Raw genomic sequence first — 25687 nt, 5'->3', positions numbered from 1 at the left:
TATCTTATTTTTGAGACGTTTGTATTTCTTTTCACACACTTCATTTACTGCATTTTTATATTTTCTCCTCTCATCAATTAAATCCAATATGTACTGTGTTACCCAAGGATTTTAGTAGCCCTCGTCTTTTTAAGTACTTGATTCTCTGCTGCCTTCACTATTTCGTCTCTCAAAGCTGCACATTCTTCTTTTACTGTATTGTTTCCCCTGTTCTTGTCAATCATTTCCGAATGCTCCCTCTGAAACTCTCTACAACCTCTGATTCTTTCATTTTATCCAGGTCCCATCCCCTCAAATTCCCACCTTTTTGCAGTTTCTTCAACTTTAATCTACAGTTAATAACCAATAAATCGTGGTCAGAGTCCACATCCGTCCCTGGAAATGTCTTACAATTTGAAGCCTGGTTCCTGAATCTCTGTCTTACCATCTATCTGAAACCTTCTGGTGTCTGCAGGTCTCTTCCACGTACACAACCTTCTTTCATGGTTCTTAAACCAAGTGTTAGTGATGATTAAGTTATGCTGTGTGGAAAATTCTACCACACGGCTTCCTCTTTCGTTCCTCACTCCCAGCCCATATCCACTTACCACTCTTCCCATTCCTACTATCGAATTTCAGTACCCCATGACCATTAAATTCTCATCTACCTTTACTATCTGAAAAATTTGTCTTATCTCATTATACATATCTTCAATCTCTTCGTCATCTGCAGAGCTAATTGGCATATAAACTTGTACTACTGTGTTAAGCATGGGCTTCATGTGAATCTTGGCTACAACAATGCATTCACCATGCTGCTCGTAGGAGCTTATATGCGTTTCTATTTTCTTATTCATTATTAAACCTACTCCTGCATTATCCCTATTTGATTCTGTATTTATAACCCTGTATTCACCCAACCAGAATTTCTGTTCCTCCTGACACCAAACTTCACTAATTCACACTATATCTAACTTTAACCTATCCATTTCCCTTTTTAAATTTTTTAACCTACCTGCCCGATTAAGGCATCTGACATTCCACCCTCTGAGCCGTAGAATGCCTGTTTTGTTCTCCTGATAACAACATCCTCGTGAGTAGTCGCCACCCGGAGATCCGAATGGGGGACTATTTTACCTCCAGAATATTTTACCCAAGAGGGCGCCATTATCATTTAACCATTGGGTAGAACTGCATGTCCATGGGAAGAATTATGGCTGCAGTTTCTCCTTGCTTTCAGCCATTCGCAGTACCAGCACAGCGATGCTGTTTTGGTTAATGTTACAAGGCCAGTTCAATCAATCATCCAAACTATTGCCCCTGCAACTACTGAAAAGACTTGCTGCCCCTCTTCAGGAATCACACGTTTGTTTAGCCTCTTGACAGGTATCCCTCCATAGTGGTTGCACCTACGGTATGGCTGTCTGTATCATTTAGTCAAGCAAGCATCCCCACCAACAGCAAGATCCATGTTTCATGGGGGGGGGGGGGGGGGGGGGGGGGGTCTTATCCTAAGTGAAGCCATACATCATCTCACAAATTTCTAAATGTTTTCTCCTACAACGTGGGCAAACATGGGCTACTATACAAAACGAGATGAGTAGGTAGTCATGTACAATGGAAAAAACATATCAAACTGAATGAAAAGCAGCTCCCTCAGTAAATGTAACAACAACGAAGTACAGTGTATTGCCCATTTCAGTTTTCCTGTCCCACCTTCTTAACCTCTGCCCCCAACCTCTCCTCTCCTCTCTCTCTCTCTCTCTCTCTCTCTCTCTCTCTCTCTCTCTCTCTCACACACACACACACACACACACACACACACACACCAAAACTACATACAATTATTCTTTACTCTGCAGCAAAACAATTTTCACAAGCTGCGACATCGTTTCGAAAAAACACAGTGACCCGTATATGTAATAAGTTTCCTTTAATTTACGTCTATGGTCACAATCTTTTCTGTTTCACAGATTACCGGTTTCGGTCTTTAATGACCATCATCAGATCTGTCTCAGGACTTTGATTTTATAAGACAGATCTGATGACGGTCATTAAAGACCGAAACCGGTAATCTGTGAAACAGAAAAGATTGTGACCATAGACATAAATTAAAGGAAACTTATTGCGAAACAATTTATTTATATATCTTGTGACCAGTTTCCAGCTAATAATTCAGTAATAATAAATTCTAAAATTTTGTGGTTTCTTTTTTAAATACCATATTTGGCTCATGATTCTTGCCTCATATGATTCAACTGTTATCCTCTGCAACCCATCCCAGTGTCTTTTCCTCTCTTTTGTTGTAGTGTCCAGATATGGGACCTCTCACTTGAATGATCTCGTCTTGATATAAACTGTTGAAGGCAAATTGCTTATTGTATGCAGTTGATAATATTTATTGTGAATATGTGTCCAGAGTTTAATTGTTCGACAACAGCCATGGTTTTTTTCCCCTCAAATTACAGTATTAGCTGAATTTATATATGAAGATCTCAAAACTGGGCATTATTTAAGTTACATACGCCAACTGTCTTATCTTGTATGGTACTTGGCCATGATGACACAACATTTGGGCAGATTTTTAGACTCTTGTGTTCTGTTTAGTAGACAAAAGGTAAAATAAATGAAAAATAGTAATTATGGCCAGATTAGAAAAATGCAATTGTCATAGTCAAATTCCCTGTTTGCCCTAATGATTCTGTACTCTTTTTCTCTCCATATAATCTCTTAATAGTTATTGTTGCTGAATTTAATCTTAAAATTTGTTTTTGTGCATCATGACCTTAGCAGCCAGAGATGTGTGTAAGTTGCATTTTCCCACGTGCTTTTTTTTTTGTGTGTGTGTGTGTGTGTGTGTGTGTGTGTGTGTATTTTCAACAGAGGCCTTGTTGACCAAAAGCTCACTTTCTGACAACCTTTTTGTTGTGCATATCTGCAACACAGCATCTCTGCTGTATGCATTGCAGATGCTTTTCATTTCCCTTCCATTTTTGTTCATTAACATTAAAATTTTGTGGTTATCTAATATTTCTTATAGTATAGCTTCCCATAGAGTTTGAAAATCCTGTCTTTGCTGAGAATATTCACTTTCTATAAACCACATGAGCCATTGAGTTCTGTAGGTATATGCATCTATGTCATTGTAACAATGGTTTTTTCGTTTTTATTGTTTTTGTTTACAGTGGAAAATCATATATGCATTGTTGTGTGTTGCAAGTCCAGTTGCACAAATAACATAACAAAAATCGGTAACACACAGTTCATAATTCAAAGACAGCAGCAACACAGTCCCACATTTTTTTCTGCAGAAGTATTTCTTTCGGTGCATATTCACTCAAAAATGGGAAATGTCAGGCTTGTGATACTTAACTTCTTCAGTTATTCTGTTAGAAGGTACCACTGAGTGTAACTGAGCAACTTGCAAACTTTACCATTAAGCTATGATCATCTTCTTCCACCAGAACTTTCCATCACCATATTTTCACTTCACAGCGTGTGTTGTGTCGTCATCATCATCATCATCATCATCCCCCCCCCCCCTCTCTCTCTCTCTCTCTCTCTCTCTCTCTCTCACACACACACACACACACACACACACACACAAACATTTCCACAATATTTTGTGACCGAATTATTGTATTTAAGTCTGGATATCTTACAATAGATTCTATATACATGAACTTGTTTAGGAACTGATTACAAAGGACTGCAGTGTGATTTTTTTTTTTACACTTCTGCAGAAAATTACATTTAATACACTGTGGATTTGTAAAACAAGCTGGTGTTTCAGTTGATATTATGTCTCCATTCCTGATTGCAGCCATCGTCATTGTTTATCTTCTGCAATATTTCAAGGTTTATGAGTTTTCCTTCAATATAGAGAAAGGATACAAAATCACAGCAATAAATATTTTGCGAAATGAATAAAAACTTCATATCAGCTTAATGAAACTGTTCAGTTATCTACCTGTAGTCATATCACACATACCATTGCTTAGCACAGAACTAAAATCAGGGAACTTGTCAGCTGTTTGACATTGCAGTAGTTGAAATAAATTTCAGAAGTTGTAGGCCTCTAGAGAGCCAGTCATATGCTGTAGCTGAAAGCTAGCCACAGTACAAAATAATATTTAATCCCAGTCACTATCCATCATGTCATGTGTAAAAGTATGTCATGCCAGTATTGTGGCTTTATGTAAAGTGACTTTCCCACTTACCTTTAGTTAATGATCTCATTAAAATGTAACTCTCACCTTCTTTACTAAACAAATGGATCCAAAATGAAATTTCTTTCCTACAGCATAGTGAGGCAGGTTTCTTTTTTTATCTGTGGTGTACTTTCTGTTTATTTCATTTATTGATCATTTGATAGCAGAGATGATTATTTGGTAAAAGAATGAAACAAAGTAAATTTGTATTTGACTTCTATAAATTTAAGATTATTTTTAATTTCTGTAGTTGGACACAGTAAGTAGTGTAACCTGACTGTCTGAATGAAGAGCAGTGGTTCACTCCAAGGAAAAAAGGATACTGAAGTGGTGATATTTTCACATCATATGGTCATATGTCTCAGTTTGCCTTGGTAAGTATAGTCAGTGTAATGTGCCAGTGTGTGGGGGGAGAGTGCCATTTTGTAGCTATTCTCTCTCTCTCTCTCCCCCCCCCCCCTCCCTCCATCACAGTTACAAAAAATGTATTGTTTCATATTCAATAAAATTTCCTCTGTAATTGTGCAAAAAGGGGAGGGCAAGAATACTGTTAAATTTGTAGTAAGATTTGTTGAAAAGAAATGTTTATTTAAATGTCATGTGTTGTTAAGGTGAGTGTGTGGAGGTTTATTTCAAAACAAGTGGTTCTCTGTTGTGTCATGCTTAATGGGCTCTTCCATGGAGTGCTCAGTGTACAAGTCGAATTGAAAAATACTGTTTTCTTAATGTAACAGGCCAACTCAAATAACTGTATTAAACTGCAACACATTGTGGAGAACACCTCTATTAGTACCCACTGGATATTATTTTCCAGGAAATGCAAACTGTTCTGTCATGTGATGGTCTGCAGCATTCTGTTAATTGAGAGGTGTACTGTAACACTACAAAACTTTGATCCGTTTAAGCTCATGTGGCACAGCAGCAGCCTAGTTGCTGTATAACAATTCAAATATCCTTTGAACTGTCATACACTACATGAAATGTTATGCTCATGACAGTGGTGTACTACATTAATCACCAAATGCATTGGAATGAATCTCAAAGTAAGACCTGAAACACTTAATGGTCAGATTAAACATGGTTTTACTAGCCCCTACTTAACTGTATTTTTTGCAAGAGTATCTGACTGATGAGGTGTTGAGGAAGGAGCATCAATTCACTTTTAACCCATGTTAGTTTTCTCTCCCAAGGTAATAAACAGCACAAATTGTTGAGGACTGGGTATTGTAAAACATATGTGCAATATTAACATTTTATTTATTCTCATTGATGGATGGAATGGTTGACATGAATGACTCAGATCATAAATTTCAAATGATGTTCAATATAGGACAGATCTAAATTTTAAAACTGGTGTATATACTGCCATAGAATACTGAACAAGTTCCATCTATTTGATAACATTTGCCATTCTTTATCACAAAACAGTTTTAGTTCACATTTTGGCAGACACTGTCACCATGTCTATTTTAAATTAAAATTTAACTTAGTCTTACTATTTACAGTTTATTGACTATAATAACTTAGTGGTCAGTTGGCATGGGAAGAATGGATTCCTATTCTCCTTATCAGGGATTTTCAGCACTTTCAACAAAGTTTAGAAAGGTACAACTGTCCCTGAGAGAAATCACAACTGACATTGCCATTAATTTCTAAAATGCAACAAGGCATTTAATAGAAAATATTTTGGAATTAAACAGCTATGAAATACTTCAGACAATAAATGCGACAATCTTGATTTACAAGTAAACACTTTCTGCAGTCCATTGTAATCAGGATAAACAAGCTCAATATGAGCTGACAGTCAATGATTTCCTGCCACACCAACTGAATATGCAGTTCACAGTTCAGACAAGTGGGCAGAATAATACTTTACAAACATATCACATATTTACAGTTTCATAATATCATGGTTTGAAAGGCCATATTGGTATGTAGTACAACAGACTCAACTGTCTTTTTGGTTTGACATTTGCACAGTATTTGAACATGACTAAAAAAGCTTCGTTCGCACTGAGATGCAGACACAGCTAAGCGCCAGAAACCTGCACTTTGCAGTCCATTATATATCTAATTGTATTAATATACATAAATTTGTTTCAACTGGTCCCGAAGTTCTGCAGGTATTGTGTACACTTCATTGGCAGGTTTCCTCTTCACAAGGCGTCTCCATCTGCCTCTCAGGTTTTTCCTAAATCCTCTGCAGATTCCGGGTTGACCAGCAGGGAGGGTGTGTACGAGCGGGTCCTGTAAAATACAACATTAAACTTACATGAGTTTAAACATCATTGTGACCTATCCAATAATATCGAGTTTTTAACGCAACTACCAAAATAAACACTGAACGAAATTCTTGTAAAAATTTGTCTCGCCCCATCGTTTCAAGTAAGAACGCATAAGCAGGTAATATAATTCTATATTGATTGTTACTTTGAAAACCTGTCTGTGTAGTACGTTACTTTAGAAACCTGATTGTTTTTGTTTACACTTATCATGCGGTAATTCTATTCTATAATCCAAGCGGGCGTGAGTAGGCCAACAGCTGTTCGAGCGCATACTTCACATACTAATAGCACAGTACTTAATGAAAGTATTCATTCCCTCGTGGCAAAACACACTTTCAGATTTCATAACGTGGTAAACGTTACTTATAACGTAATTTTCTATCACACTGAATTCACATTGGCTATTGAGGTTACGAAAGCCATGTCAATAACACTTTCACATCACTTATAACTGAACGATTCGTTTCTAAACTCCCACAATTGTCTTCACCAGTAAAACAATGCGACATGGAACACCCAGCTATGCATTCATTATACACAGCCGCCTCTGGCCAACAACGGTATTGCACCCACTCACGCTAGCGCGGAAACATCATTGTTAAAGACTACGCTACAAAAACTGCATATCTACCTGGTTGTTGCTGTACAGCGAGTAGGGTGGTGGAAATTGCCACAGAAACTGCGGAGGGTAGACTGTTGTCGTTGCTGTGCTCCCAGGGCAGGCCTCGGGTGGCGGCAGGATGGTAGTTGTCACCTGGGCAGACACCGTAGCGACAGATTGGCAGTTGAGGTGATTCACAGCTGTTATCTGCGTCGTCGTTGTCGTCGTCGTCGTCGCTGCTGCTGCTGCTGCGACGCCCACAGGATGCCGCGGCGGAGGGCTCTGGTTGTCATCTCTCTTCCGCAGTTTGCTGCGGGCCAGACGCAAGGTAGAAACGGATGAGTTTGGTCCAATCATCTTCTCGATTTTCTTCCCGGGCTTCAGGATGAAAGCTAGCAGCTTGCTGGCTAACGTGCTCTTTTGAGAAGGCGTCTTGGCGGTATTTAGAACCACGCGAAAGTGTAAACTGGCTGGCAGTGCCTAGCCTGTTTAGTTTATAATGAGACGAGACCGCGGGCGTCGAATCACTGTTGCATCTACAACTGTTGACGGTTCACACGACGAACAACGACCGAACAATAACAACAGCACTTAAGACCTGACTTGGGCTGAGCCAACACAACAGCAAACACCGTACGGCGAGCTGCGGCGTGCGCTCACAACCGTTGAGCGAGGCCCATCTAAACTACTAGCACCGTCCCGCACTCGTTTTAAACCGGAGGTCTGACGTCACAGACACGTGCCTCCCATTGGCTGGCGGAGCGGTGGAGGGGGCGGCCAGCCTCTATCTAGCGAGACTGCGCAGAGGAAAAACAAGCGCAGCAGCGTCACTGGCGCAAGGGAAGTACGCGATTTCTTCTAAACTGACGAATAGAAAGGTTTTAATTTCGTATGTACAGACTTTCGAGGCTCCATAATCAGTTTTCTAGTGTCACCTCCAATGCTTCTTCATGCTGTGACTAGCAATGTTTCGTAATAATTTTTAACTTTCTAACCCAGTAATGGTTTTTTGGTATTTATTTATGAAAGGTGTAAATGTAAACTAGAACCTTACATAAAATCATCATTTTCAGTTAGTAAGAACAGATGCAGAACCGCGTACATAGAACGAGATGTTACAGGTTGCCGTTGCTGTAGTGCGTACTACATGTGAGTTAGAGTGCACAGGTTAGACCTAGGATCTCTTGAGTGTATTTATCATGACTTTCCAAGTCTGTCAATGTACTGCGTATGTGAGAAATTACAAGTTTTTGATTCGAAATATTGGTATAATTATTGCAAGTCAGGCTGGAGGAAAGCTATCACACTCCATAGACCTGTACTACATTGTAAAGTGTCTACTAGGCTTTTATTACACTGTGTAATATCTTTGTCAGATATCTTTTATAAAATTTATTTTATACATTCTTCGACGGTGTACTTTGAGTTCTTTTATCACATCTTTTATAAAAATTTGTGTGTTCGTAGCTTTGACAGTGCAATAAGGATCATATGACCATCCCCAGAAAACCACAGTAACGTCGAAAATCGGCATTAAACTACTTATTTTAGCTTAGTGCTTCTTTCAACTTTAGCTTCTAGCTTGTGTTAAGGCAGTTCTTGAACCCAACGTATACGTAAAACTTATAATAAATATCATCATCATCAGTCATTTGCACCTACTGCTGGATGAAGGACTGCTTGATTTGTAACGAAAATGCCACCTCCAGTGTTTCAGTTTGCCTGTCCACTGCAGTATTTCAAGCGTACTGGAACATTTGTTTCTTAATTTTTTTTTAATATACGGAACTGACGGGACTCGAGTGTAGAAATGCGCTATATTTTCTGTTGAAGCATCTGTGAGAGGGTGCGTTTGGTATTAGCGCTGCGGGACCCCAACCATAGTTCCATCTCCGCGCGCGGTTGCCTTGTTGGTCCCAGGAGAGGCGATCTGGCCGCTCAGCCTTCGTATCAGGCAGTTCAAACGCATCTGCACGGCTGTAGCTTACATGGATGGTTGCATACGCGCAGTAATCGTGCCAGCACATTATTTCATGTTTTCCCCAAGCATTTCTTTTTCCCTTTTTGATAGAGGTGAACAGTTGCGGTCTGAGTCCTACAACTGTCGCCGACCTCGCTAAGCAGTGTCGTCGAGCGAGTTTCGCAGTATCGCGGGCAGGCGCCTCCTGATAGGCGCGCCGTCCAGCAGATAACCGTCGCAAACTGCCATGTCCGTACAGTACTGTGCTATGGATTGGACCTGGAAGTCGACCGGGTGGTAGAAATGTGGAAAAATCGCAGTATTATGAAGTACTGAAATTGGCAAATAATTTGCAGTTATTGCGTTTAAAACTTTTAGAGAACGGGAAATCCGAATTCTAGAGCGATCATGTAATACAAACAGCATTAATACTAAGTAGCCGCGGAAGGTGTAATTTAAAGGCTGTGAAGAAATCGTATATGGGGCTATTGTCAGTTTCTCGAGGACTGTTTTGTGATGAACACTGCAGACAACTCGTATACCAAAAATATCCGTAACACGTCTGGCGATTACAATCTACAAGGGCAGCGTTTACTGTTTTCTTTACCAGATAACGGCTATCGAAATGTTGCCATTAAACTTGGCCCTTTTCAGTACCTCTGGGCACCAGTATGTCGCTTACGTGGTAAATAAATCTTTACGACAGAGAAACCCTAGCACAAAACCCAAGTTCGGACAGCCTTCGAATGAGTGGTCTCCTTCATGCATCCGTTGACAGTTCAACATGTTACAGTTCTTCCTCCGCACTATTACCTGTCGTCACATACCACTATTTTTGAGTCTTCTTTTCAGGTTTGTCCGCCTCAGTGTTTCTATTTATAAGCATCGTAGGAGTGACAGCAGAAAGCGGTTCCATGAAAGCTAGGTTAACCTACGACAGACTCTTCAGGATCGGCTTCCTCCGAATACGTAAAGAAGTTCCGATTGATCAAACAGCTTGTGTGCTGACGTTGCACGCCAGTTCACTCTACAAAATTACTGGATATTACCAACTTGGTTACGATAGACGCAAGGTTTGTCTGGGAGCGGGCAGCGACGTCACAACAAGACTGGGGTACTTTTTCGTGCGTCGGTGTGTACAAACATTGGGATCGTGGCGCAAATGTGTCCTCTGTGTATCGGCGTCCGTTGCGCAGATGAAGAAACAGGCGTGTAAGTGGTGACGTAACAGGCGGCGGCGCCTTCGCCGAACTTGTGACGCCTGCGAGGTGTTCCCCGTGAGGCCCGCGGGAAACTTCCTGCCGGAGATTTCGGTATGCACGCTCAGCGAGTCGCTCGCTACAATTGTCGATCAGTAGTTATGTCGAGGAGCTGTTGCTGCCGTTGGATGGAAATAGCGTTTTTAGTACTGTGTCAAAGTGTCCATCATCTCGACTTCTATCCGGAGTAAAAGGTGGGAACGTCATGGAGAAACAAAAACATTTGTGAACTTTATCAACCAGTATACTGAGCAGCGCTGAGAAGATGCAAGCGTTGTGCTTCGGTAAGTTTAGGATAGGATGGGTTTTGTTTTACGTTTCTGCATGTGTAGTACACAGTCTAAACACCCCAGGGCAATATGAAACTAAAGGAACTTTCTGTAAGACGCAGGCCAATGTGCTTTATCGTCGGCCTGAGGTGTCATTCGAGGGTCATCTGTTCCTCATAGCTGTCTCGCAGTCGACGAGGCTGTCATTCAAAACATGAGTCTGTACTTAACCTTCAAGTAGCTTTTCACCTACCCTCAATATGGTGAAAGAGCCCTGTTACAGTCTTTCCACCAGTTGAAAATCATTGGAAATTACAGGGTCAGAACCTTGCAATGACCGTGCAACGACGTTGCAACAATCGTATTATCTCATACTCAATTAATTGGTGTTTTATTTGTCCCCAGAATATGTGAAAAGACGTTAGAGCCTGAAGAAATAAATGGATGAAACAAACAATGTTGCTTCGGCAAAGTAGTAGTTGCACAGTGCCTCCGCGAACTTATCGTCCACACATTTAGATGGTTTCTTTGCATATATTTTACTTTCAGCTACAGCAAATCAATGTGCGGTGCATTGCCGTACGTGGAGACTCTCGACAACTTCGAACTTTTGTGATGCTGTTTTTTGCTTCTCTTTGTGCAGTTAATCGTACAGTTTCATCTTTCTGCTATGAACAATGACAGTACGCTTCTAAACGTATCAAATTTGCTGTACTTGCATTATCAGAATCTGTCACTACTATTCTTCGACCGTGCTTTTGCTGCAAGGCGTCTATCGATTGCCGTATCTGCTTTTTAGTACGCTGGAATGTATTTATGAAGTGAGGTAATATTTTCAAGAAATGCTGCGGAGTGTCTTGAAATCTTAAAAGTGTATTGAACCGTACTTTTGAAGAGAGTGTCTGTGTTTCGCAACAAAATCAAAATTCGGTAACGAATTCATTGGAAAAAAGTGATAGATGTTGATTTACACGGCGTAGATGACAAGCTTTCTGTGTGTCTACGATGACGTTTCAGTGACTTACAGTGAGATAATTGGTTCGCAGTGGTAATCTTAAGACGCTTAGGGAGAATCTGGTTAATTGATTGAAGCTTCTTTTAAGCAGTGTCTTTTTGAAAACGTTAAATTCTTTTATAAAGTTTTGGGACAGTTTAGTTATCAGCAAACTGAAGGCCAGAGACGTAACTATTAAGGTTGGCAGAAGAGCAGGCTCTTCTGGTTGCAGTGGCGACAGTCTAACGTACCCTCTGTACGGACGCGGACAGAAAGTGCAGTGGCCGCTGTGTATTTGCGCTTGTGTCTGTCGGCGGGCGGAGCTGACTCAGGGGAGGGAGCTGTCTATTTCTGGCGAACCGATGCGAGCCGGGCACAGCGCAACTCGCAGACTAAGCTTTATGTAAAAATCGGTCACGTCGGAGAGGCCAGAGTTGTTAGCTGGTTCCTCTGCCGAGTCTGCACATCGACGCGTCAACGTCCTTGGTAGGCCTACATAGTGTGTGCGATATCGTCACGTGCCCTGCGTAAAATTTTGCAGGAAGATGCATGAATACGTAATTAGCGCTCATCCCCCCTCCTCCTCCCATAACACACACACACACACACACACACACACACACACACACACACACACACACAAAGCGCACGGGTAAACCTAGCGGCCAACGTGGCCAGGGCTATAGAAACCATCAGTTCTGTCCTTTTTCTCTTGACTAGCGATATTGTTGTGCCGGCCGCTGTGGCCGTGCGGTTCTAGGCGCTTCAGTCCGGAACCGCGGGACTGCTACGGTCGCAGGTTCGAATCCTGCCTCGGGCATGGATGTGTGTGATGTCCTTAGGTTAGTTAGGTTTAAGTAGTTCTAAGGGACTGATGACCTAAGATGTTAAGTCCCATTGTACTCAGAGCGATTTTTGATATTGTTGTGGTTGAGCAGGGTGAATTGTATGTCAGCATACAGGCAATTTCGCCGTGCGTTTCTTACTTACGTATTCGGAGGAAGTTGTGTGTGTAAGGTGTGTTACCTAGCTTCCTATCGGGAACATAAGAGAAACTGTAATATTGTACCACAGAGCTCAACTACAGCCTTATTGTGATATCCCTGGTCGCAGTTCGATCACTTACGGGCCTTGGGGTGCCGATATGAACCTAAGCGGAAATTAGTGCAGTTCATGTTCAGAATTAGCAATGCGTAAGGATAGGGAGATAGGGCAGATGAAAAATTGTAGTAAGGTGTAACGGATCGATGATGGAAACCACTAATTCGCAGGACTTCCACGTACGTAAATTTGAGTTTTGGTCTAGAGTTTGGTCGTGATAAGAATTTATTCAGACCGAAAGAGTGACACGGGTTCTCTGAGACATTGTACAGAAAAAGCTTACTGGTAACGTTACGATAGCCGTTGTTTAATAAAAATCCTAACACTACATTGCCTCCTACAATAGCCACAACTTTCCTGCGTGAGTACCGATGCACTTCCTAGTCATTCATTTACGCTTTTTGTAGTCTCTGTTGTTCATTCCGTAGAAGGAGAGAATATGAAATTATGTTGAATTTTCTCATTATGAGAGTACTAAAGGGCGATCTGTTTCAATTGTTAAAAACCATTCAAAAGCCAAGATCGCAAAAAAATATTTTTTTATTTAAGACAACCGGTTTCACACTCTTAGGTGTCATCTTCAGGTCTTCAACATTGTTTTTAGTAAAAGAAGTTTAAGGCCTGAAGACGACAGCTTGAATGGTTTTTAACAATGAAATTATATGTAATACTCCGGTGGTTCCTCCCCGACTGTCGCCCCGCCCGCTCTTATCCACGCACATACATTCTGTTTTATGAATTTTCGATGTCAAAGTACAGTAACCGCTTTCGTTTCTGTTTACTGCTGATTTATCAACAGGGAAGGTTAGTAGAAGATGATATGTTGGTAGGCCCTTGCACCATAGGCAGTTAAGCATTAACTGCCACGAGAAACAACTTGAGTCCGCTGGAAATCTATCGGAAGCGCCTCACGTGTTTGGTTATGTCATTGCAAAACTCCTGTTTGGTTGGCTTTCGGAGTTTGTGTATGACTTTCGCATCTTCTGTGGGACGTCAATGGCGCTATCGTGAGCGTTTAATGTCAAGGGCGCGACGCCGCCCCGCCCCACTGGAAGCGTATCTGGCGCCTATCGAGCACTGGTGACGGTGGAAATTAAGTAACATATTTTGCATGTTTACCGAGTAACTAGGCACGAAAACAACTAAATTATACGGATAAGAAACTGATTGCCGAAGGATGGTTGGTTCTAAATCCGCGTAGCGTTTTTAGGAAAGAGCGTTAGCCAGCAACTGCAGAGCTGATCATCCATTTGCCTTGGAAAAGAATCGAGCGTACATCTAGCTACTGATGTTCCGTTAGAATATATTGTCAGCTCCAGCACTCACCTGATGGTCAGAGCTAGCAGCACGATGATGAGTGCCACCAGGACCATGGCAATTAGCACACCACAGATCATGTACACAGTCTCGTTCGGATCTGTGAAACAGAAGAGAGGAAAGCGTAAATTAGTCACCGGTTTGGATACAAACTCTTTGCTGGCATGCTTAAAGGCTTAAGATACATGTTTATAACAATTTTGGCATCTGAAAACAAAGGCATCTCCTTATAAAACTTAGTAGTGTCTTTTGCTGCTATCGTAGGGATTATTACCTTTGATGATACGTACTTCTTTTTGCAAGGTACCTTTTTAAACAAGATCTTTTCTCTCTCCCATTTTTTTTAAATTGTCTATTCGTTCCATTAAAACGTTTCGGACATTGATCTAACAGCTGGACATTGCAGTAAGATGTCCATGCATCAGAAATAAACAGTTAGGGTTATAATACAATGAAGTATCATAAAGATCGATACTTTAATATTATTTTAGTCACCGACTTGTAGTACATGTGGATGTATGTTGATTTCGAATAGGCAGAGGTATCGGGCACAGTCTCCTGTCACGTAAATTTCTATGAAAAGTATGCATCCGTAACTGTGTGTACTTCGTCAGTACTGAGTGCTTCAGCCTGCGTTGTAATACGAGTAAATATGGGAGATTTAATGTGAATCGTGTACCTTTCTCTTGACCTGTCGTCCGATCATTGTGTGATCTAATATTAAGTAAAATTAACGAGACAGAGTTTCGGAAGAGTAGTGTAAGTTCGCCGTTAGTGCAATGACTTTAGTAGAGCCATTAAACTGCATAAAGAACATAATCCAGGTAGTATAGCACCATGAAGCCCGAAAGGGCTGCTTGCTGCATTTGCGGTCTCGCTAGCCTCTAATGGCATCTGCTGATAATGTCGGTACAGTTACTCGCAGGCTGGCTGCAAGGCATCGTAGGTGAAGGAGAGCAGAGCGTGGTCCGAACCAACTGAGCATCACAGTGCAGCGCAAAAACTGTCGCGTGTTTCACCTAACATGTTTACGTATCCCGACTCAGTTGCAGGAAAGTTACACACACACACACACACACACACACACACACACACACACACACTCACACTCACTTATCTTCAGTATATATACATACTGAAGGAAATGTGTAACTTTACTGCAACCCAATCGGGATTTTGATACGTAATCGTGTTGTTAGATGAAAAACGCGACATTTTTTGCGGTACACTGTGATGTTCACACTGTGATGTTCACTTAGTTTGAAGAACTCCCTGCTGTCTTTCCCCTGCGATGCCTTGCAGCCAGCCTGCGAGTAACTGTACCGATATTATCACTAGATGCCATTAGAGCCATCTCCGCTAGAGAGACCGCAAATGTAGCAGCAGCCCCTTCGGGCTGCATGTTGCAAGACTACCTGGTCTCTGTCCCCTACGCAGCTTAATGGCTTTACTGAAGTCATTAAACTAACGGTGAACATACAGTCCTCTTCCGAAATGCCTTCCCCTTATGTCGTGAACCAGGGTCAATTTTCACCTAACAACACGCTACTGACGAAGCACACGACAGCTGCAGTGACACAGTTATAGATACTTCACATACAGGGTGTATCATAATTAATTGCGTAAACGCATGCAGTTGAAAATACACGATACTAGAAGCTAAAAGGTCTCAGTATACATAGGGCCGAAAATGCATACACTGAGAGCTACGATCAATTTTTCATCTTAGGTATTGTGAAACAAATCTCTTATGCTGCACGTTCTTTGCCTTCCATATTTTGGGAAGAGGTAGTTTGGACCAAAATAAGAAAAAAAATTTCCAGCAAACATCTGCTCTAAAACGTATACCTTAAAAGTTACGAGCACTTGGTCATTAGAAGAGCTGTGTTTCAAAGGAGCAAAGATGAACAAGTGCTCATATCTCTTAAGGAATGCATTTTAGACCACAAGTTTACTGGACTTCATTTTCTTGTTTTGGTCCATACTACCAGTTTCCAAAATATGGATAGCAGAGAACTTGCACTAGAAGAGATTTGTTTCACAGTATCGAAGATGAAAAATTTCTCATAGCTCTTAAGGTTGCATTTTCGGCCCTATGTATACAGAGACTTTTTTGCTTCTAGTATCGTGTACTTTCAACCGTATGCGTTTACGTCATTAATTGTGATACACCCTGTATGTGCCCTATATAGTGCTTGTTGTGCTAAAAAGAGATTCCGGTACTGTGATCTACGGCGGATCTTGTTTTGAAATTTAGACGTCTTAAAACGTTAGTTTAACGCTCTTTTTGTCAGAGGTGTGGGTACGACATACCGGCGCGCACCGTCAGTGTAATATATGAGAGAGAGAGAGAGAGAGAGAGAGAGAGAGAGAGAGAGAGAGAATGAATATATGTAAAGCTCCTGCAAGGATTTTAAACAATAGTTAGTCGTTGCCGGATCGTATTACGAGTAAACTAAAGAAAATTACATAGGCGTAGGTTTTCACGGCTGAAGTCCATTTCATAGATTTCAGCTGGCTGCGATGTTTTATCACATAACGACGCGATCCGACTGCTAGAAGAATTTTGTGGAAATGAAGAAAATTACGTCCATCTTCCCTATTAAAATTAGACGAAGCGAGTTATTAGAAAGATTAAAGACACTACAAGGAAAATGTTCTTATCTCCGACAGACAATCCCGGTGTCCGTTGCCCGTGTCTTCAGTAAGCCACTTCAGACAAATGTTGGGTTTTGTTCCTTAAACGGATTAAAACAGACCCCTGCTTCCAACTTTCCCCTAGTGAGCTGTTACCTTGTAACTGCTGCCCATCATCGAGACGTGAAACTTCAGGCTCGTGTACCAACTTTCGTGTAGTCTTCAGTTTGGCGCGATATTGGTGAACTGTCAACGGTATACCGTGACCTGGTCGTCAGTTATCACGTAATGTATGCAGTCTCTGCCTGAAAAATACTTAAACACGTTTTTACGGAATGTAGGTCTGGCACGCCAGTTAGGAATTTTCCTATTTTGAAATCTGTAGACTTTGGGAGGTATTGAAGCCTGGAACCATGAGACAGTACGCTGGCAGAAAAGCAGTGCTTGTGAGGTAGACTGTATGAAGGTACATTAGATCTTAGATGCAGTACAAGAGTTGCGTTGAGAGACGTCGCTGGAAGTGATGTCTCTAGGCGCGGCGTTTAGAAGCAGATGGCGTTCAGTTTAGGGAAAAAAATGCTAGCCTAATTGTTTCCAAGAAAGACTGATGTAAACAATACACAAGGGGGGCAGTAGTGTCGCGTGACAGCTAGCGGCGATGTTAGGGTCCTGGACGCCCCGACTCACGCATGGCCGAGTGGTTACAAAATGCGTTTTCCTGCGAACCGCATAGTGAAGTGCAGGAGTAACACAGAAAAATCCCACTCAGAGTAAAACCGCTTCCTGTTTGTTGACGGCAAGACGAATAAGGTGACGTCTAGTGTTTTTTTTTTTCCTCTTGTTTCTTTGTGTTTGTTTTTTTCCATTAGTATTTTTCTTACAGGCGTTCAGATTTTCACCGTCTAAAACTTATTTTCTAATATATGATGTTATTTATCTATGGATTTCATCACAAAGAGAGCAGTGTTGAAGGGGAAAAGGAACCCCTTGGCTTTTCATTGCTTTAGTCTTACTTGCCAGTATCAGGTTAGATAAACTTAACTCTGCTGTAAAGTCCTGCGCTTAAGAACAGTTTGATAGTCGCAGCTAAAGCTTTCACTGATGAAGCATGGATTTTTAAGTCGGAGCTCAATCGCTAATTCTGCTGTCTGTCACTGTCACTGCCTTTATCGAGGTCTTATGTAAATCACATTGACTGTCGTATATCAATATGTTGACATGATTAGGCCGAAGAAGAAATTCCCGGTGGCACAAGAGAGAGACCTAAAAGTATTAAAGTCTCATCTAGTCTCGGTTAACGATTACAGCAGTCGGAGAATTTTTCTAGTGCGAATGTGGAATGCGGTCCCATAACTCGTCTGTGAGCCATATGTAACGCGCGACGAAGCACTAACTACTTGTACACTGCCTGGAATAGGAGTTAGGATGGATATCGGTAGTTTGGCCTGATCAGTGCACCTTTTGTTTTGCTTTGTTCGAGTAGAGTTTCACGCAAAAACGGAAGTGCAGTTGCTCTGACGTCCAGGCATCTTTCTGTAGTACAATGTTTCTGATTAACAGCGAACTTGGACATCATGGTGCCATTACACAAATAATTAATGTGCTTGTGACGCGTCCAGCCATACAAGGTGTTTCCCAGTTCATGTTCCTAGTAGTTGTAGAGCGGATTTAGTAGACCATGTTTTACACAGGTACCTCTGTCCGAAAACGTCATCCAAGGGCGCTACGTAGCGTCAGAGTTGTAGGCACCGGCGCATGTAAATGTATATATACACAGGGTGAGTCAGGAGGAAAGGTACGTGTTTTGCCAGGTGGTAGCATTAGTGATACTGAGGAAAAAAACTTGTTGTGGATATATGCCCTATTCCGAATAGTTTCCGAGATAGAACACTTTTAATGTACATTTATATTTATTTTCTGTATTATTCATTGTCATTGTGTACAACATACCACAGTAATATAGAAGAAGTTGAGACGAACATTTTGATACTGGACGCTTGTGGCCTATCAAGTCGGAAAACTACCTCAAAGTGGCCTACAAAAAGCACATAAGCTACAGCGCACGCGCGTCGCGCGAGTTTTTCAATATTCTCGCTATCTCTCAACGCAAACTGTTGTCCTACACAAAAAATAAATAGGATCTTTTTTCGTAACAAATTTAATTTAGTTTAATTGTGTACTGAGACACGTTTTCGTTGGAGTGTGCGGTTTCAAGTTATTAAAGAAAAACGTACAAAAGTGATATTAAACGTGTTCTGTCTCGGAAACCATTCGCAATAGGGCCTATGTCCACATGAAATTTTTTGTTCAGAATCACTAATACTATCGCATCTCAAAGCATGTACTTTTCCTCCTGACTCACCCTTTATATACAGGGTGATTCCGTGATGGTGATAAAACCTTCCAAGGGTGATACAGACGGATAAATGTATCAAAACGGTTTTCACTTATAACTGTCGATTCGTTTGTTTCTGGTACAGGGATCCTTACCTCAAATTGATACATTTACCCTTCTCCCTTCTTGAAAGCGTGTAACACCATCACGGCGCCAGCGCCTATAACTTTGAGTCTCTACAACCTCTAGAAATGTGTTAACATAAATTGCGGAACATCCTGTATATCTCTCTTTTTCTTTTTAGCGTTTCGGAATATTTCCAGTGGTGTTACTTTACGGAATGTCATCTCCGTACACGATCATTTATTGACAGCATCTTATAAGATAATAACAGCTACCACATCATTTCCACAATGCGATGGCTTCTCATAAATTATTCTGTAAATAACGAAGCAGACCTACTCAGGGTACCATTATTGTCATAGGTTAAGTTTATAGATCTACAACTAAAAATGTAGCACATATAACTAGAAATACAAGTTCCCGGATCGTACATTTTATTGAAGACTATCATAACTGGCTACAGCGTGAAAAGCTGAGAGAACCACTGACTTCGGTCCATTTGATAGGGTTTCTTAGAAATGGTCTCTTCGACAGGTGGTGAAAGACCGAGCAAAAATAAAGAGAACAAGCTACCTCTGTCGCATGAAATGATGTGACCAATTTGTCTGCGACGTGTCTGTTAAATTACCACTACATAGGCAGAGGTCCGCATTCATGTATCTTGGTCCATTACCGACCTTCGACACGTCACTGCATGTGTACAGATATGTGTGAGGAAACCAGAATGCTTGCTGCTGCATCGATTAGTGACTTGTCGGAGACAATTAGACTCCATCACATTCAGTAAACGTTCACTCTTTCCTCTGATTTCCTTCACTCTCTGGGAGAATTTTAGTGTCTTAAGATAATGTACAGCGCTTTAAACTGCTCCGGGAGACGGCAGTGTATTTAACAGATTTGCTGCAGGTAATCCTATAAACACACACAAGCAATTGCCGCAGTCCAACGATGGACCACGTCGTTCGCAACTGCCTGTTAGCTGTGTGTTGTTTACTGCGTCAAACTATTCCAGAGCGCTGTAAGTGTTGCGGATGATAATCGAAATTATGCTCAGAGCATGTATGTACGATGAGACATGGTTCGAGGGCGACGCCAAGGAGCAGTTATAAAGGGTTACCCTAGGATTTGAGGTCTTCCTGATTAAGGGCCCGTCCTGGTCTAAGTCCATATTCTTTCTGGCCACTTGCAAGTGCATTTTTTACGTAGCATTCGGTTACAAAGTGCAATGAAAATGGTATTTGAATCCTCGCGGTAAAGTCTGAAGTACGCATTGTCGATATGGAAGTGACGCTACAGCAGCCGTATCTCCCGTCTGAAGTGTTTTGATTCGCTACTTCGTGATCGTTCGGCGAAGGGCTGGTTAGATAACGCTTATCCGTCGTTCTTGGAATACGTCATTACGAAAGCTGAAAAAGTTGAAAGAATGTCCAGGTATCTGTTTGTGGATGACGCGCAGATAGCTGCACTCTTGAAATCATGTGATGCTGTCTTGAAAACTTGACGCAAGTATGAACAAGCTCCGAATCTCGTTGAGTGTTATTAATTTCGGTGTTCGTTCTTCTTCCCAGAATTCCAATATACGGATACATCGTCGTTTCACAAGTGAAAATCGCACTCGCCGAGTGGCTTGGATCATCATCATATGTTCACTAGTTTTCAAAATCGTCGTAGACGCAGGAAAGTTACTTAATGCCGGAAACTGGGCTTAACTCTTCCTTTGTTGTAATTTAAGAAACTTTTTAGTGGAAATATGATTCAATAAATTGTGTTTTAAATGTCATTCGACGGTCGTCTCCTTCCGCAGAGTAGCATAAGTAACAGATTGTAATCAAACGTAAAGCCAAACTGAGATAGAGGATCTATACCGTCATGCTTCCCCACGTATTTGTTGTCTTCCTTCTTTTGGTAGCACAGTAAAACAGAAGTTCCATTGCTTTGTGATGTTGCCGGAGACAAGTCTGTAAAAACTAATATGCCTCAATCTTCGGTCAATTGTCTTAGGTACTTTCGGAAAAGCGACGGGCTGTGTCTTCTCTTCGTTTTTCCTCCTGCTGACGTTATTTCAGTAGACATTAGAAGATAAGAGCACGTATACTGATTGTCCAGCTAGCATCATTTCCATTCATTGACAAACATTTATATTTAGCGGAGGCCTGTACGTCATAACTGTCCGTAGAGTGATAAGAATCTCAGAATCTGTCAATCTGATTTCAGAATAACAAAATCAATGCCTTTTAATAGCTGAATGTGAGAGCTCGAAGATATTCAAGCACCTTCGTGATTCGCAGAATACCTTGAGTGGAACGTCCGTTGCCTTGCGAAACGGCGACAATACGTGAGCAGTTGGAAGCAGCTGAATGAGGGAGCATCATAACGTGTACTTTCTACAGATTCACTAAGTCATGTGCCTTACGTGTGTATGATAGCAATAGCATCTGTCGGTTCCACTAACTAATCCATCTATTAGCAATATCTTTCTTTCTGTTAGCAATATCTTCCTTCTCTCTCACTGCATGAGGATGGAAACATGAAGTAAAAAAATGGTTCAAATGGCTCTGAGCGCTATGGGACTCAACATCTTAGGTCATAAGTCCCCTAGAACGTAGAACTACTTAAACCTAACTAACCTAAGGACATCACACACACCCATGCCCGAGGCAGGATTCGAACCTGCGACCGTAGCAGTCCCGCGGTTCCGGACTGCAGCGCCAGAACCGCACGGCCACCGCGCCAGAACCGCACGGCCACCGCGGCCGGCAAACATGAAGTAACGCCTATGAATAAAGTGTTGTACATTAGAGAGGAGGAAGGGGGGAGGCTTCAGATCCACACTTTGCTTGAGTTGAGCGTTGAATTAAAGGAACGAAAACTTGCCTTAGTCTGGCAACTTTTAAAAGCGGCACTTGCAAGCTTGCCGACCGGTGTGGCCGAGTAGTTCTAGGCGCTTCAGTCTGGAACCGCGTAACCGCTACGGTCGCAGGTTCGAATCCTGCATCGGGCATCGATGTTTGTGATGTCCTTAGGTTAGTTAGGTTTAAGTAGTTCTAAGTTATAGGCGACTGATGACCTCGGAAGTTAAGTCGCATAGTGCTCAGAGCCATTTGAACCATTTGAGCTTGCAAGCTCTTAATGTGATGAGGGCGTCACATTATGAGCTGTCCAGCCTAGAGCAGACGGGGCCCTTGATAATGGCAGAAAATCGGTCCTGACCGGCTGCCGCGGTATAAGGTCGTCTGGGGCGTTCGATAAGAGTGAAGCCTGTGAATGAGATTCTTGCCCGAGTACTAGAGTTTACGTAACAGCCCACGCCGGCGGATGTGATAAAACTGAGGCCGGCGGGCGCTAACAGCAAGGCGTGTCGCCTTCTCGGGCGGAAATTGGGTAACACCGTTAATTACGGCAGCTTTGAAATGGAAATGGATGATGGGTGAAATGAATTGTTTTGCTTTGTGGGCAACAGTTCGATTGTTGCATTAAATAAATACGCGAAATCTAATGCCTCACCTAACTCTGATTTTGAACAATATTGAACGGAAAGGAAGTAGTGTAAGTTATGCTCACCGATGAGTATACGTACCGACGTTGTGAATTTTACTGACTGACGTTAGCGACGAAATCTAGCAGGCAGGCGACCAAAAGTAGAGTGCAAAATTAGGTGAAATATCATCACTCTGCCAGCGTCACTCCTGTTTCCTGTGGATTGTTTCGTTGCATCCCTTCTTCCGGCCGCCGCTCTGCTGCGGTGGTTTCTTTTGCTGTGGCACCCCCTCGGAGCGCGGTATCTGCCCCGGGTTGTCGTGGAGACGCGCCGCCTTGTGTGTGTGTGTGTGAGAGAGAGAGAGAGAGAGAGAGAGAGAGAGAGAGAGGTTTGGAGGTGGTCTGAAGGTGGCACCAAGGGCGCGAGCGGCCAGGGCCCGGAAATGCCGCCAGCACTCACAGGCTTTCCCCGGACCGCCGCCGACATCCGCGGCACGGCACACTTGGCGTTTACCGTCTTCGTACAAGACATCGTACGTCCTGCGGCCTATGCTTTATGCTTCCATATGTTTGTCTTAGTTCGGACCCTGACGAATTGTGGCGCTGGCCATACAGCCTTGGCATCCGTCCTACTTTACCTCACACTACTTCACGTAACACACGTTAACCGTCGCTCCATTCGCGCTTTATCCCTACTGTGCGGCCACCTGTTGTGCAGACATACATGTGACTCCAATGCCACTGTCATTGACGGATGACTTGGGCAGCCAGCTCAAAGGTAGAAAAGCGTATACGACTCTGTTTACACGTTTTCGGGGAGCTTTCCTCGATGTCATGACAAAACTCAAGACTGGAGGTAAAAACTAAAAAATGTAGCGATTCACAATGAATCCTTCAATCTTCAGCATAGTGTACATTACTTTTAAACTTATAAGTAGATTAAAGCTGCTTACCAGACCAGGACTTGAAACATTGCCGTAAGGAAAAAGTTAGGGAACTTTACTATTTCAGTAGTCGCCATAACTGTTAATACATTTACCCCACTGTGAGACAAGATGACCAGATCTTCATCAAAAAATGTTTGCAGTTGTCTACAGAACCATGATTTTACCCAGGTGTGCACCTCTTCGTCCGAAGCAAATCGACGGCAACGAATGTCTTCCTTCAGGGCTCCAAAAATATGGAAATCGCATGGGATAAAATCGGGACTGTATGGAGACCATGTAAGGACTCCCAACGAAAATTGCAGCGTAGTCGAAACAACATTCGCGACAAATAGGCCCGCTGCAGACATTTCGCTCGGAAATCCTTACATTGTCTCCATACAGTCCTGGTTTCTTCCCATGCGATTTCCATATTTTTTGAACCCTGAAGAAAGACATTCGTGGACGTCGATTTGCTCCAGACGAAGAGGTGGACGGCTGGGTACAATCATAGTTCCATAGGCAAACGCAAACATTTTTCCATGAAAGCATTGACAGTCTTGTCTCGTCGTAGAATAGATGTATTAAGTTACGGCGATTTCTTCTGAAGTGATAAAGTCTACGTACTTTTTTCATATGTCTCGTTTTCATTACAATGTTCCTTATATTATCAACTGAAATGTATTTTTCGGTATTCAGCGAGTAAGAACAGCATCATCTCTCTCAGTCCTTTATACAGGGCGGTAAACGGTACTCACTTTTTGTAAGGTATATTTTATGTAGTAGATAAATATTTAGCATGAAAACGGTGAAATAGTTGTCTTCATTAATCATCTGCATTATTGAAAGCATTACTCTCATATTTTTGTGGATCTGTCAGCTCCACACCTATCCTTCATTTTGTTACATTTATTTGATGCTTTGGTACTTGTTTTAACATCTGCAACGCCACTCTCCAGCGCCCATTCTTGTCGAAAACTGTGTATCTGCAAACTGACTTATCGCTGTCTACAGTGATTATTCTAAGGTTACACACGAATGTGACATACACAGGTTGGTATACGTCGCATTCACATGCTGTCTTAGTCTGTGTGCGCTAATGATGTGAGGTTGCAGCGTGATAGCTTTAGCTCATGTAATCGAGAGTGGGTGCTTGAAAGTGGCGGATCAAATACAACCAATAAAAGGAAGTGTAGATGTGGAACTACTAATTCCAGAAAATGATTTTGTCGCCTACGAACCGACAAATAAAATTAACCTTCTAAAACAACAGAGAAAATAATAGAAAAACAGCAGTTCCATTCTCCAGATTTCTCCATTTCAGCACTCCTTAGACTGTATGGGTGGCAAAATTTCTTCATTCGCAAGATGCGTTCAGAGCGGGAGAAGATAAGCCTGCGGTCACTGTACTGGAAAATTCCTCATCTCGTGCCAGCAAGATAGTGTTACTTTCATCTAATTTAGCTGTCTACTCGTACCAAGGCCGTAGTGTTCCGCGATATTTGTTGAAAAGCTAGCGTTCATTATATCACAAAAATATTATTGTTTTTCCCTGAGAGAAATTTTATCTGAATATTACGTTGTATGACAATACGTAGTCGGGATACTGGCTGACGTCATTAGATTTTACGTTTTGCAATGTGACTCTTGATTAGGACTTATTTACTCATCCAGCAGAAGATGTGATATCTTTGGCGAGTTACTACGCGTAACTGATGTCTCTGTTCGCCATATAGTCGTTCAATTAATGTCATAACGTGATACTGAAAGAAAAATCCTCTCTGCCCAATTTAATCGCTCAGAGAAACGAATTAAATTGTGATTGGTAATAAAACAGTAGTAAATCATTTCAGAAGACTTTATGATTGAAACTGACTTTTTTTGACGACTTCCAAAAACGCCTGATAAATAATGGATACCTTTCGTAAACCTTGGTCGGAACTAGATAGTGGAACTATTTGCAGTTTATTTTTTGAACAATGATGTCTGTTGTTCTAGACAAAAATTTGAAAGTGTGTGTGTGGGGGGGGGGGGGGGGGGGAGAAGCGAGGACTGAATACTTATTACCATTCGTTACGCCGCTTATTGCTGTTACACATTGTTGAAACGCACAATAATATATTCTGTTGGATAATACTGTGGCGTGTTCTTATTTGAACTACTGCAGTGAACCAGAATCGTGTCATTCCCAAACATCCAAGTTCATCTCTGTGTTG

General features: G+C 41.8%; 2 protein-coding genes and 1 long non-coding RNA gene across 3 annotated transcripts in view; 1 reads left to right on the top strand and 2 right to left on the bottom strand.

Annotated features, from left to right (window-relative positions):
- Positions 1-25687, top strand: part of LOC124615190 (PAX3- and PAX7-binding protein 1) — a 172775-nt gene that overhangs the window by 65491 nt on the left and 81597 nt on the right. The window lies entirely within an intron of this gene.
- On the bottom strand, positions 5429-7772 carry LOC124615231. The gene is made up of 2 exons (XM_047143010.1): positions 7107-7772; positions 5429-6437 (listed from the first exon to the last, which is right to left on the bottom strand). The coding sequence occupies exons 1-2, from the start codon at positions 7431-7433 to the stop codon at positions 6270-6272; spliced, it is 495 nt and encodes a 164-aa protein (XP_046998966.1). The 5' UTR covers positions 7434-7772; the 3' UTR covers positions 5429-6269.
- LOC124615247 overlaps positions 13986-25687 on the bottom strand; it is an 811296-nt gene continuing 799594 nt past the window's right edge. Inside the window, exon 4 of the long non-coding RNA XR_006979767.1 lies at positions 13986-14076. This is a non-coding gene — a long non-coding RNA (uncharacterized LOC124615247). The remainder of the gene's footprint in view (positions 14077-25687) is intronic.

Source organism: Schistocerca americana, chromosome 1 (assembly GCF_021461395.2).
Source record: "Schistocerca americana isolate TAMUIC-IGC-003095 chromosome 1, iqSchAmer2.1, whole genome shotgun sequence".
NCBI classification, from domain to species: Eukaryota; Metazoa; Arthropoda; class Insecta; order Orthoptera; family Acrididae; genus Schistocerca; species Schistocerca americana.
The sequence above is the reverse complement of the archived record's forward strand: the minus strand, read 5'-3'. Positions and strand labels throughout refer to the sequence as shown.

What these genes read in the sequence shown, in the direction of transcription:
- LOC124615231 (XM_047143010.1), bottom strand. Translation starts at nt 7,433, where the DNA reads ATGATTGGACCAAACTCATCCGTTTCTACCTTGCGTCTGGCCCGCAGC. An exon ending in CGCTGTACAGCAACAACCAG is followed by an intron (nt 6,438 to 7,106) that starts GTAGATATGCAG and finishes TGTATTTTACAG; the next exon opens with GACCCGCTCGTACACACCCT.